This window comes from Lepidochelys kempii, chromosome 10 (assembly GCF_965140285.1).
Source record: "Lepidochelys kempii isolate rLepKem1 chromosome 10, rLepKem1.hap1, whole genome shotgun sequence".
NCBI lineage: Eukaryota > Metazoa > Chordata > Testudines > Cheloniidae > Lepidochelys > Lepidochelys kempii.
Genome location: NC_136389.1, coordinates 56,499,332 through 56,513,637, shown reverse-complemented (window position 1 = coordinate 56,513,637; position 14,306 = coordinate 56,499,332). Strand labels below are relative to the sequence as shown.

Here is a 14,306-nt window from a genome sequence, read left to right as displayed (position 1 = left end):
CTGGAGGGAGGTAAAAAAAACAAACAAACAAACAAACAATCATTCAGTATGTTCAGCTTTGCAAAATAGGAAATTAATTTATGATCAGTTTCACAGTTTACTGTATTTCACAGTTTACTGCAGCTAGTACTTATTCTATCTTTTAAGTAAGTACTAACAGATAGAATAAATACTAGCTGCAGTAAACTGTGAAATACAGTAGGGTAAAACTGGTTGAAAATTAATATCAATATATCTCATCCAAAAATACCATATGCTGAACAAAGAAGGCTAAGTGAAAGAACAGTTCATTTCTAAAAATATATGATGTCTATAAAAACAGCCAGAGTCTTTGTGCTTTATTCTATGTCTCCTACTACAAATGGAGCATGCTTTCCAAACTAATCCATAAAGCTGCTCCTACCGCTCCTCCTCAAGACCCACTTCTACCATGATGCCTACAGAGAAGTGATAATGGCTAGACAGAAGGTCTGTGGGGATTGCTGGCACTTACTTATATTTCAAAACAATTCTGATGATTCAGAACCATCAAGTTATTCACACGTGTAACTTATGTAAATGTGTGATCATACAACTGTTAATCTTTCCCCTTCCCTGTTCCGCCCCCACCCTCCCCTACCCCTCTACCCTCCACCTACTAGCTGCACCTTGTCTTATATTAGAGTATTTATCATCAGGATAGGGTCTGTGTCATCCTGTACAACAGTACCTAGTACAATGGGGCCCTGACTTCGATTATGGTCCTTGGCTGCTACCATAATACAAACGATAAATAATAACAATTAGGTAAGTGTTGCCAGTTAAATGTTCAAGTTAGGATCGTTTACGGACTGAATTGGTCCCTGCTCCCTAATCCAGGGCTCTCGTGTGGGTTATGTGAGGAAGAGAGGTCCCTAAATTTACCTTACTTAACTTAGCCAATGTGATGTTTTCTACCATGGATGTTTTTATAGATGCTGACAATGGGAGCTGAGGTGCTTGGCATCTCACGGGATCAGGACTAATTACCTACAGGAAGAGTCCCATATTTTCCTCTGAATGCAACAGACACATATTTGAAATTACAAGGAAATAATAATTACAAGGAATCACAATTTAAAAATACAAATATAGGGGCTAAGACGTTCAAATGCAATGTTCCCTGGTTCATACCAAAACTTATATAGACCCCAAATTTAATGTAAACCAGACGTTTAATCTACTGGGATTTGCTTCTTCAATAAAAATTAGAAGTTGAATTTTCCTAGATTTTTACAATATATTTCTTCCTAAACAGGGTATCAGATTTCTTATAAGTGAGGTCAAAGAAAGTCCTTGTCCCGTTGGCTCTTGTATAGATAGTAACAGGTATGTTTCCCTAACTTGGCTCCAGTGACTCAGTTTCCATGTTCTGTGTGGTCAGCATCTAAATGTATTCTGTACAATCAAAATGGCTTACACAAAGTACAGTAGGGTGGCCCATGTTGTACCAGTATCCAAAATGGTGTTTGTCACAGGAAGGTACAGTCTGACTTTTGAAGTTTGACGTCATGCAAAGTTCTAAGTGATAAAAGGAAAAACTCTGAATTAAAAGAAAAAAACAAGGATATGTACAGAACCAAAAATATGATCTTTGGGTAGACTAATGGACACATTTCAATCCATAGCTAAATGGTTCAGTGTTATCTGGGGGTTTTTTGTTTTTTTTTAAATGTGTGGTGATTCACGACATTTACAATATATTGTATATCCCAACTAAAAACATATTCAAACACGGGACCAAAATGTTCATGTGTGCACACATGAAAATACCTGGATTTACACAGTCAAATGGATGGTTAGGTGCACAGTTCACTGGTTGTGCGCCCAGTTTGAAGAACTGGTGCACAAGCACAGATACCACATGCACTGCCCAACGGGGTTATGTTTTGATTTTCTACCTTCATCTGAGGCATCCATTATTGGCTACTGCCAGCAGCATGATATCAGACTGGACAGATCAATGCTCCAGTATCACAATTCTTATGTCCCTATGTATTTGACGCAGATATAAAACTTTCAACAGTCTACACAGATGCCACTAAATCCTTTTACATCGCCTTAAAATAAATTTCACTATACAAATTACTAAGGTGTAGTTTATTGATATTAACCATGTGGCAACAAATGTAAACACATGGCAATTTTGTACTATTTTAATGTTCCAGATCTCTGTTTCCCGTTGCCGTTTTCCCCACTATTTGTTGATTCTACACCAGGGACTGGCATTAAACTGCTAAGAAGCACCACTATTGAGAATAGTGTATGACAATGTGTGTGTATATTGAAATATATGCATATAAAATACCTAGACATTTAATTAATGGCACTCAGTAAAAATGTTTAAAAATATTGTGACCAATGTTATTTTAAATGAAAAGCAGAAGCATTAGTAAAACACCATCTGTATCAATTATTTTCTCACCGTATCCATATATTTCCACATCACAAATATCTTTCCATATTTATTTCTGGGAGATATAAATCTACTGAGATTTACTGAATCATTTGCAAGATACAATGTATCAAAGCCTGAGGGCTACCAAGCAATTTTCTTATCTTCTTGCTTACCGATAGGTATGTGATTCTGTCTAACAAGCTGCACAAGGTCCTCTGAACTTGTTGTAGAGCTGAGAAATGTACCATGTCCAATTCTGTCTGGAGGCAAGCCAAGAAGAATTTTGGTCTCCTCTTCTTTATTTGGGATCTAAAACAGAATACACCCCACCATGCACAGAGTCTGTAACGGCACTATACTGTAGCTGAATAATCAAAGTCCTACATCAGCCCCAGATCAGATCTGGGTTCTGGGTTTTTGTATTTGTACATTTTATCAACAAAGAAAATGAGAAATAAGTGTGTGTGTTAATTAGTATTAGTTATTATGCTTTGGAGAAGGAAGAGATGCAGGAACTGGAAGATGGAAGTGCACTCATTGGAAAACGGATAAAAGGACAGATTACATTAGTTATTTGCACTTCTGAAATACTTTTGATTGGAGGACCTCAATTTTCTTTACAAACCTTAATGAAATACGCCTCAACTACCTTGTGAAGGAAGGTTACAGTTATCTCCAATGTACAAATGGATAAACTCACGGCAGAACAGAGAAGTTACACAATAAGACAGAGACAGAAAGAAGAAGGTGAGGCACTCGGAAGCACATTTTCAGAGCACTGCACAAGAGTTTGATGCAAAAAACTCATTAATAATATCAGCCTTCATTTCCTAAAGGCACTACTTCTTTCAGAAATTAGAAGGTTTTCATTATTCATCAGGCCTGCTAAAACAAACTCTAGGTCGATCTTCAATGTTAGAGATCATACTCCAAATTCTCCTCGTCTCACATACACAAACAGCTAAAAATGTCAACAGAACTACTCATGTGAGTAAAACAGGTGCATAACAAGATCTACTATATGATATTCCAGATATACTTCAGGTAGGTGACAATGGATCAGTCAATATATGTGTAAATTTCAAATACAATAAATTACAGCCAATAGTTCCTCCAATAATCCTTAATGAGCAAGGCTTAGTCATGCTCTTGAATCAGGGTTTTCCCTATGATACTGAGGTCCTATTTGTTTCCATAATTTAATAAATCATGTAAGGACCTTGCAGGTTTAAAGGCAGAGTATGTTATGTTACTGTCATTCCTTCTGTGGTTCTCAACATTTATTGTATTATATCATTTACTGGATTGATCTATCCAAAATTAACACAGAATTCAAAACTGACAATAGCACCATTGAAACATTTCTTGTGACATCATAAATCACAGGAGTGGAGCCTGCATGGTTCTCTGGTGGTCTGTAACATCCCTAGAAAGGTAGGAGAGATTTAGTCAAGGTTACTTGACTAAGTTGGTTAGGTGGTTGGGTTTTGATTCTTTGGGGGGTTGATTCTTTGGGGGGGTTTTCCCTTCAAAATACATATAAATATATGAGTGTTTACTTTAAATTTCTCTTTCCTAACCCCATCTCTTCAAAATGCCATAAACTAGCATTACTTCGGCCTGAAAAACTGAAAATCCACAGATGTTACTTTTAGTTACAATAGGTTTTTATTTAAAGGAGGCTGCAGAAAAAAGTTAGCGCAAACATTAAGAATTTACCTCTGAAAGATGCAATGCCAGTTTCAGTCCTGCCTTTTTTGCTTCGAAAAGGGGTTCAAAAAAATCTTTGCCATGTCCTGCCTTGAAGAAAAATCCAAACAAAAATGCATGATTAATCAGGAGGTATTTTTTATTGAAACCTTTCCAATTATACAATCATGATGAAGTTTCATATTATTAATATAATCCATTCAAAAGCAGTTAATTTTAATCATTTTTCTTTTGCTATCTCATATAATCAAATATAGTGAATCAATTTTTTTCACCTCAATTTGAGAACTATAGTCTTCAACCTCTTTTCTTTTCTTTATAACAACAGCATATTAGGTGCTTGCATTTTATGTCTGTCTACATGACCCTGCAGTTCAGACTATGGGATGTGAACTGTAGTGCACACTGGCATGTCGCACTGTAACCCACCAAGTGAATGCTGAGGATGCAAACTAAAAGACACCTACTGCAATTCACACCCCCACAGACCAAACTGTGGGGCCTTGTAAACCAGCCTTAGTTCTCATTTTGTGTCTATTCTCAGTATTACTCAAAATGCCTCCACCCCAATCAATCTGATACAATCAGAGCAATGTGGTAGTAGATGCTTTCCTGGGCTCAGAAGTTGCTTTTAAGTTCCCTTTTTTGATAATTGTGTATCATTTTGTACATTTTCAATTTTTTGACAGACAGGTATTATCTTCACACCATGAATATGAGCAAGACATTTAACCAAGAACCAGCAAGTTTAAACTGACTAACTATATAGGGGAAACAGTGAAACTGACTACAGACAAATTGCTATTAAATGTACAAGTAAACAGTGAGACAATAAAGAGAAATGTATTTCCCTAATCATTTTAAATTCAGCAAATGTTACTAGTAACAACACATCAGTGTGTTTATTTTAGTTGATGGTGTCCTTTACATAAAGGGCAGCTGTTAAGAACCAAAACAACTTTCTGTCCAACCCCCTCAACTCCTTCATACATTCCAAAGTCAAGTAAAATGACTAAAAATAGGATTTGCCAGGCACGAACCATAATTCCAAGTACTACTGTGACTACTACTACCTGTTCTTCTGTCTTTAGATTGTGTGCCTTCTTTTATGTTTGAAAAACACCTTACACAACATTGTGGGTACTATTTAAAAGAAATTATATAATAATATAGCAACAACATTCTGCCTTCAGTGTTGGCCAATAACTGGTACTTCAGATGAAGGCAAAGCACCCCAAAATGCATCTATACCCATTTATACAATATTTTAGATGGGGGGAAATAATCGTTCCTAACCCTTGCTGTGAACAGTTAATGCCCCCAAAGGAAAATTATCCAAAGCACTAAGAGTAAAAATAAAATTTGATACTATAATCATTACAATGATAAAAGTACCCATCTTCAAGGAAAATAACTTACGGTGGGATCACCACTGAGGTCAAGCCCTACCACAATCCCATCGGTGGAAAGGAGGAACTCTTCAGCAAGTTTAACAGTTTCCTTGGCCACGATAGGTCCACCTCTTCTATCTATTGCTATTAAAAACCTAGAATAGAGATGTACACCTTACATTAAATATGAACAGTGACAGCAGGTGAAGGACAAAGAAACAATCTACTACCAGCAAAAGCAACACTACACTCAACTTAAATAGAAATTGCTTCTTTTGTCACAACTGTTATTGTAAAGCTCTGATGGCAAGTAACAGGGTAATTATGCATGTACAGAGAAGCACACAACAATACCAGTGCACCACGCTGTTATCACAGTGGCTGAATGACACATCTCTAATGCCCATGTGCATACCCGCTCTAATTCCAGCATTACATTCATGACATCTCCCTTCCAGCCATACTGGCTCCACTCTAGAGGCAAAAATGTAACACTGAAACAAAAGATTGGTCTTATATAGCTGAACACAAGGAGCTAGAACTCAACCCTCACTTGGGATAAACTGATTTTCTTTCAATAATTTTATTGGCATGGTTTGGTTCTTCCTTTTTCATAAAACCAAAACAACTTTTTCCAAGCCCTGGGAAAGGAAAGATCTGGTAAGCTGCATCTCCAGAGAAGGACCTCTAAATACTTCTTAAAAAACATACATCATCTCACATAAGACACAGCAAAGAGTTCTCCTGTCCTCTGGACAGGCAACATCCTTCCAGCCACTGCCTATACTGGCATCAGGTCCTAGTCTGGCTACTAGCCTGCACACCAAAGTTCTAACTTTTATATATCAACTCTTTCTCTGAAGCTACTACCAATGCTGTTTTCTGGATTAGCCAGCAAGACCTCCCGGCTCAGACAATTCAGCCCCTCCCTTCCACAAAGAGCTTAGAATTTGACCTCTGCAACACCCTACATCTCAGGCACAGGCAAAAGATATTAAGGCCAATCCATAAGATACTAAGGAACCTCCTAACTGGCTGTACAAATGCTGACAACTGTGACATAGTATTATATTGTTATGATGTAATGTATACAAATGATACATGTATCTTAATTCACATTTATATCTAGTTTGTTATTATTACACCTCTACTATTAAGAGGCGCAATATATTTTGCCAGAAAAACCAAAAAAACTTTATGGTCCAAATTTTCAAAGGCAATATGTAGCAAACAGAAAAATTTTGGAGTGCAAAAAGTTAACTGTGTTCACACATAAGTGACCCTGTGGGGGATGCAATTACTCATTCAGCCTGCACAATGTGGATTTCTGCAGGTGCACCACTGCAACCCTCTTTGAGAAGGTAGATAGTTTACCTTAGATAGTTTACAGAAGGCCCACAAAAGAAGTCAAGAACTAAGGACAACTTTTCAGAGCAGATTTTTAACCTGTATTATTAGTTTCTTGCAAAAATTAATTTTATAGTTCCCACAGAGGAAAGCTGGATCCCTAACTAGTGGCTGTTTATCTTCTTCGGGTTTCCCACCATTTAGTTATCAAGTTTCTGACTTATAAACAATTCTGAAAGGTTTTAATAAACTCATTTTGTTATTGGTTCATGTTTTTTGAGTTTCTCTAAGATTTTTCAATTCTCAAAAACAAGTGAAACTCAGAAGAAAATTGTACATGGTAACCAGTGCTCCTGCATATAGCTACACAGGTGCTGTCTGCGCAGTGTGTGTTTTTTTCTACATCAACTTCACTGGGGTGGGTTGGTCATTTTAAAATAATTCAAACTTTTTAAAAATTGTCCAATATATTTGTACTTTTTATTTGTTTATGGTCGGTAGTTTTCTGTTTGTTGATTTTTTGTTTGTGGGTGTTTTTTGTTTGTTTTAAAGAGGAACAAAACTGCCGAAGGTTTGTACATGATAAAAGTCTGACAGGCCATTTCACAGTAAAAGCAGCTTTCCCAGAGGATCAAAGTAAGCATGTTAGTGAAACAACAGTTCAATGTTCAGCAATTAGCCAAACAAACAGTAAATGGCTGCAGAAACTCTCACTGTGATTACTGTATTATTTCAAAGAAAATCACTAGAATTCCATAACAGAGGGGAAGACACATTACACCTATATTGGTGATTATTAGGTTCACTTTTGATAACTGGTTTAAAATTCAAGTTTATATTATTTGTTAAATTACTAATAGAAACTGTAGTGTCTTTCTAAGGCCTGATCTACACAGTGTCATTGTACCAGTATAACTAATTTGGTAGTGGGTTGATTTTTTTAACCAAACTAGTTAAACCAGTACAACCCTTCATCTGGATAAAGTTATGCAAGTAAAATGGTGCCCTATACCCATGTAGTACACCTCTATCCCAATACAACGTGGTCCTCAGGAGCCAAAAAATCTTACTGCGTTATAGGTGAAACCACGTTATATCGAACTTGCTTTGGCCTCGAGCATTTCCGTTATTAATAGTCAGAAAATCATTTTTGTTAGAACTAACATGGTGTATGCAGTAAATAAATCTGTTCTACAATGGCTAAACTGTATCTCCTTTTTTTAATTACAACAATTATTTTATAAGCTTACTTAAAAGATACAGTGTATTAACAACAAAGGTACTAAACACTACTAAATGCAACCATGTGGGCTAGGTTTCATCATACATCAATCGTTTGATCTACGGGTAATGCTTAGGAAAATGCAAAATTCACATAAAATATCAGAAAACGCTTTTAATTACCCATCTTTACAAATTGTTGTAAAAAAGGATTTTGGTATTTTAGCAAATAGGAGCATGGGCCACTTTGTCACTTAGCCAACTACGTTATACGTAGATTGTTAAGTAATATGAACTGTTAACTATTAAATAGTTTGAACACATTTTGGAGATGGGAGTTTTTTACGTATAGAAAAGGTTAAAATGAAGCTAAAAATGGTAAAGTACTCATGTTTTAGAGACACTGATAAAATAGTAAATACTTTTTTTTGGTGTACAAGATGCTTTCTTATTTAAGATGCACCCCTTAAAAAATATTTAATTTTTAAAAAAACGTCAAAAATCATCCAGTTTCTATATAAATTCCTCCCCAGCATTCATGATCTGTAAACCTTGGCCAAGCACTAGGTTCATAAGAAAATCCCAGATCAGAAGATTTTCACGTTATTTTACCTGACATCTATATCCAAATCCTCCTCTTTACACTGTTTTATTCCTTCAAGTACAGCTTCCACGTATGCCCTTTTGGTCATGCCTATAAAACACACACACAAGCATAAGCACATCTGGTCTGAGTAGATATAAGCGAACTGATTATAAAAAGTTACGTTTGATAAAATCGTAGACTGACCATGAAAATATTTTTCATTTTACCTTCCCCCCCCCATTTTACCATTTGATCTTATATTTTATTTGCACTTTGGGATGGTAGTTTCATTCTCCATCTTGATTTTATTCTGTGATTTTACATTTTGTATAGGGCTGGTTTTACCAACAAATGTAATTTTACTTTGAGGCCTCCCTTTGGATTTTGTTTGCTCTGAGTTTGTGGAGAAAAGAAAAATAACTTTACAGAAGAGTCTAACAATAGGGTTTCCTGATGCACCACTGAAATATTTGTTTAAAAACAATAAAAAGATTAAGAGAAATAAGAAAGAAAATGTAGCAGCTATTACAAGAAACAAAACTACAGTAAGGCTATGTCTCCACTACAGCCTATGTCACCATAATTTGTGTCACTCCGGGGTACGAATAAAATAGCCCCCCGAGTGACGTAAGTATACTGACATAAGCACTTGTGTGCACTGGATAGTGAAGCTATGACAGGAAAGATTTTGGCTCAATATGTAATTCCCTCCCACACCCCACCCCCAAAAAATCTTACTAAAAGGAAAATTTTATCCACATTATCATTTTCATTATTCAGTTCACTGCAAATAATTATATTTATAACACTGAACATACGTATGTGCATGTATTTTTTTATTTATATTTTTATATAAATATATGGATTGGGAAAAAAATCACCCATGGAGCAATTCCACTGGTTTCAATGAAATTACAAGAGGAATTTGCCACTATATGAAAGATTTGACAGTGGGACATTCACTGATTTGTTTCTAAATCTGTCACATTTACTGAAACAACTGGATTTCAAAAGTGACTCCAGCAGTTATTTACATGTCAGTCAAAATTCACTAGGTACTATCCAAACCATATTGTTAATATTAACTTTATAATGTGAGAGGTTCTATAATATAATCTAGAATACTAATTAAAAGTCAGAACACTTTGTACCAGTGCCATTTTCTTCTCTAGGTGTGCTCCTTAACTCCAGATACTTGACCCCATCAGCAGCAAATTCTTTAATAACATCTTTAGTTACCTGGTTAAAAACAGCATATACAATATTTTGAAATTAAAGATTTATAATTTGTTACACTGGATGACTCAAAGATAAAGACATGCATGTAAGCTTTCAGTGTGAAACATGGAAATATAGTTACATAATATTAATAGGAGTTGTTGTTTAAATCCCATGGTGTTTACCTTTCTGTCCAGTTTTATCAGGGTATCAAAGCTGCTCTGGCCAATGGGGATTTCAGTGACAATGTGCTGACACAGTACCTCCCTCCACTGCCCTACCAATGGCAATGACCTCTTTCTTAGCAATCCTGACCACCTGGAGGGCTGTACTGGCCGCCTGAAACCCCTTCTGGAGAGAAAACGTTCACAACGCTTTGCACCACTCTGCACCCTGAGATATGCTTTCCCACCAGCAGATCTCCCTCTCTGTGCTGGACTCAGAAGTGAACATAGTACAGCTCTAGTAAGGAACTCTGCATATACATTGAGACAAAGAAGTATTAGGAGACTCTGCTAAATTAAAGCATAGGTAAATATGAATGGATATCACATTCATAATTGATTATCAGTTCAGTCATCTGAGAGCACAGACTGACTTCCAATATTGGTAGCTCACTGCTCTGAAGAAAAGAAAATGAAAATGTCAGTTACGTAGAATATGACATTTCTAAATTCTCACTTTTTACAGAAATATTTTTTACATGCCATTGACTAATGTATTACTGAATCTCTAAGCTCAATAATTTACAATCAGCTCCATTTGGCATTTACACACTGGGCACAGATACAAGTGCAATAACTTTTCTTGCTACCTTTGCAAGGAGTTGTTTTTGAAAGAGAAATGCTCTGATTTTTTAAAACAAAGCCTTGTACAACTTACCAGTAATATATCTTCGGTCCTATTGGTAATCTGATGAATGATATTAAACATCTGAAAACATCTACAACAAAAAAGTTAAAAGGATAAGCATATAAAAGTGTGCTGGTGTGATGAGCATTCCCACTTGCAAACCCATACCTGAATAACATGTATTCACTGGCTTCGTTGCGGCACAGACTGAATCATCATAATTGTCCTTTCTGGCCTTAAAAATTATTAATTCAGTAGCGATTAAATGTAGAGCATGTATAGTGTAAAGCATTTACTAAGAATCTTTGTTTGCCTATGTGTTAAGTTACTAGCTATATTCATGCCCAACTAGGAAATCTTGCTTGATTGGATTTTCTCTAAAGAGCCCAGGCTCTCTGTAAATATTTTCAATCATCTGATTAAAAGGAAAACAAAATTAATAAGAAAGATTACAAGGGATACATGTTCCGTTTGTACACAAGAAAGAAGTGACTTCACAGATTTAAGAAATGAAAAAAATATCTTCTCCTAAGGATATTTTTAAAAAGTAATAATTTTCTTAATGATGTTAAAATATGATGAAATTACATTTACAAATTACAAAAACAAACCCCAAAACCTTCAATTTTAATTATGTTTTCTACAGCCACACAGTGCAAGCTTACAGATTCTACTGGTTTCAATGTATTCATAAAGGACCGGGGGGGGTGTAATAGAAGTTGGGAGAATTAAGGTTGTAATTTATAGATCGGGGTAGGCAAACTACGGCCTGCAGGCCATACCTGGCCCCTCAGGGCTTTGGATCCGGCCCGCAGGACTGCTCCCCGTGGTGCCGCAGGCCCCGCACTGCAGGCTCCATGCATTGCTCTTGCCTCCAGGCACCGCCCCCCACAGCTCCGATTGGCTGGGAATGGGGAACCGCAGCCAATGGGAGCTTTAGGGGAGGTACCTGGAGGCGTGGCAAAGGCAGCACGTGGAGCTTTGTGCCCCTCCTCCCCCAGGGGCTGCGCAGGGACATAGTGCCGGCCACTTCCCGGAGTGGTGCCACGTGGGGCCAGGGCAAGTAGGCAAGGAGCCTGCCCTGGCCCAGGTGAACACAGCTGCCACCACCAGGCTGGAGCCTGAACCCCTCCTGCACCCCATCCTCCAACTCCCTGCCCTAATCCCCCTGCCTGCACCTCGCACCCCTCCTGCACCCCAACTCCCTGCCCTGAGCCCCCTGCTGCACCCTGAGCTCCCTGTACCGAGCTCCCTCCCAACAGTCCACACCCCTCCTGCACCCCTGCCCTGAGCCCCCCAGACACCCCGTACCCCTCCTCTGCTCCAATCCCTTGCCCTAAGCCTGTTCCTGCACACTGCAACCCCTACCACACCCCGCACTCCCTCCCGTACCCCAACCCTCTGCCCTGGCCCTGCATACAATTTCCCCACCCAGATGTGGCCCTCAGCCCAAAAAGTTTGCCCACCCCTGTAATAGATACTCACTCTTCCAAAGTCCTTTTCTTCCCCTTGTCAATCATTGTCATTCCATTATGGATTTGAAGATATGGTTTCTGGGCCACAAGTTTCTTCATAGTAACAGAACTGATGGAGCCATTCAAGTGAGCGTGGAGCTCCTATGTTGTAAACAAATCAAGAGGAGTGGAGGGTATATTTAATTTCAATTAGATTTCAGGGTTTTTTTTCTTTTATGTTGTATTGCTTTTTTATTAGAAGGTTGAAAATAAAAGATTTCCCGACCAATCCTGTCTCTGCATTTGGCAAATAATGACTATTTTGACTTGTGTTTCTATATGCCGGTGCCCCAAATGAGATTGTCTTATTTACTTCTCATTGGGAGCGTTAGCGGTGATATCAGCAAGAATGTAGGTGCCACTATGAAGAGTGTTAAAGTCTCAATAGTCTTAGGGGGTGGAGGGAAAACAGATCTTACTTTTTAAGATTTTAAAATAATTTAGAACATGAGCACTATTCCTTACTCAATTCTATAATCGGTCAAATCTGGGCCTAAACTGGTTCATCGTCTTCTTAATTAGACTAAAAAAGCAGCATTTTTTCGACCCAGGCATATTCTTCCTTTTCTCTTAAGAGCACATGAAAGCATAGTGAGCTCTCACTTCCCTCTATAAACAGAAAACAGAATTAGCAATTGAACTGCGCTCCTTGAATTTAGAACTCACGACTTGTTCCAGCCTCTCTCTCGAACCCAATCATCCTTTACTCAGCTCCACACTTCATTAAGCATCACCCTCTTCTCTGTCCCTTCTCACAATCTTGCTGCCCATCATTTGGAATAGTCTTCTTGTGTCGCTCCATCTTACTTCAAAATTTGTCTGCAAAATACCTAGCTTGTCCCACACATCTTCACTCTCCTGCCCCTCCCCTTTTAGCACCTGTTTTTATTAGGGCAAAAATTGGCAAAATGTTTTCACAAAATGCTTGACTGATAAATATGATGACATTTTTACTATCGCTGTAAAATACTTAAAAATAATATAATACTAAATGTACAATAAAACATAGAAGGGGTGATTGTCAGAAGTGCTGAGCAACCACAAGTCCAATTCATGGGAGCTCTGGTTACTTACCACTTCTGGAAATCAAGTCCAGAAACTCTAATTCTAATAAAAGGCATGCCTGTTCCACATACCATGCCAATTAAACTCCTTGCAGAATTCACTATGAGAATCTGCCACCCACAAAAAGACAAGACACTTTGCAAGGATGCCTTCAAAACACCTTTTTTCAATGGAAGCATCAAAATGTAGAGAAAGTGTCAATATCTGTTTTGCATCATGCACCTGTGCCAATTTTAATGAATAAACACTCAAATAGTAGACATGAAATTTGTTGTACATGACTCCAGAATTGTTGAGCAGATAAGAGTTCCAGGAACGTGTAGCTATGATAGCAGGAATGTGCCAGACCACACCCTTTAGAACATAGCAAAACCTGTTATCAGAATCAGACTTACAGAGGTGGCCTCAGGGAAAAAAAATAAAAGCAAAAAAAAGGAAATATGTTGATTTGCTTGCAACAGTCCTTGAAAAATAATTGAATGGAGTCAGGCGATACAAAAATTTTAAAAATTTTGTCGGTGGTGGAAATCAATTGAGTACTTTTGGACAAATAAACATAACACAATGGATTGTATTACAGCTTGTTAGGAACCCAAGAGCTGTTTGCTTGAAACTTTTCCTTGATAAATGGGCAGAAATTCCTTTTGTTCAAATACACTGCCAATAAAGACCTACAGCTTATCAGTTTTGTCCTCATCCTCAACTTGCAATTATGCTTTTAGTAGCTCTACAATGCTTTCGATCTGTAGGCTGCTCTTACAGGTGGTAGCTGTAATAAGTGTCACAGCACACTATTACTAAAAATGCTTACTTTCTCATTTTATCATATAATTATAAATCAATTGGAAAATAAATATAGTACTTACATTTCAGTGCATAGTATATAGAGCAATATGAACAAGTCATTTAATAGAATCATAGAATATGAGGGTTGGAAGGGACCTCAGGAGGTCATTTAGTCCAACCCCCTACTCAAAGCAGGACCA

The 14,306-nt window shown here is 37.5% G+C and overlaps 1 protein-coding gene across 10 annotated transcripts in view; it reads right to left on the bottom strand.

The window, feature by feature from the left end:
• MAPDA (N6-Methyl-AMP deaminase) overlaps positions 1-14,306 on the bottom strand; it is a 103,805-nt gene that overhangs the window by 32,552 nt on the left and 56,947 nt on the right. For 8 of the 10 annotated variants that reach the window (XR_012153978.2, XR_012153981.2, XR_012153976.2 and 5 more), the window contains 8 exons: positions 12,227-12,357; positions 10,772-10,832; positions 9,823-9,910; positions 8,698-8,779; positions 5,546-5,672; positions 4,136-4,216; positions 2,590-2,725; positions 1,439-1,539 (listed from right to left, as the gene is read on the bottom strand). Coding sequence is in view for 4 of the 10 variants with exons in the window: in XM_073303712.2 (XP_073159813.1) it covers positions 1,439-1,539; positions 2,590-2,725; positions 4,136-4,216; positions 5,546-5,672; positions 8,698-8,779; positions 9,823-9,910; positions 10,772-10,832; positions 12,227-12,357 (807 nt within the window). In the remaining 6 variants the exon portion in view is untranslated. Of the gene's footprint in view, positions 1-1,438; positions 1,540-2,589; positions 2,726-4,135; positions 4,217-5,545; positions 5,673-8,697; positions 8,780-9,822; positions 9,911-10,771; positions 10,833-12,226; positions 12,358-14,306 lie in introns of those variants that run through there. The other 2 variants (XM_073303715.2, XM_073303714.1) reach the window with 2 other exon arrangements.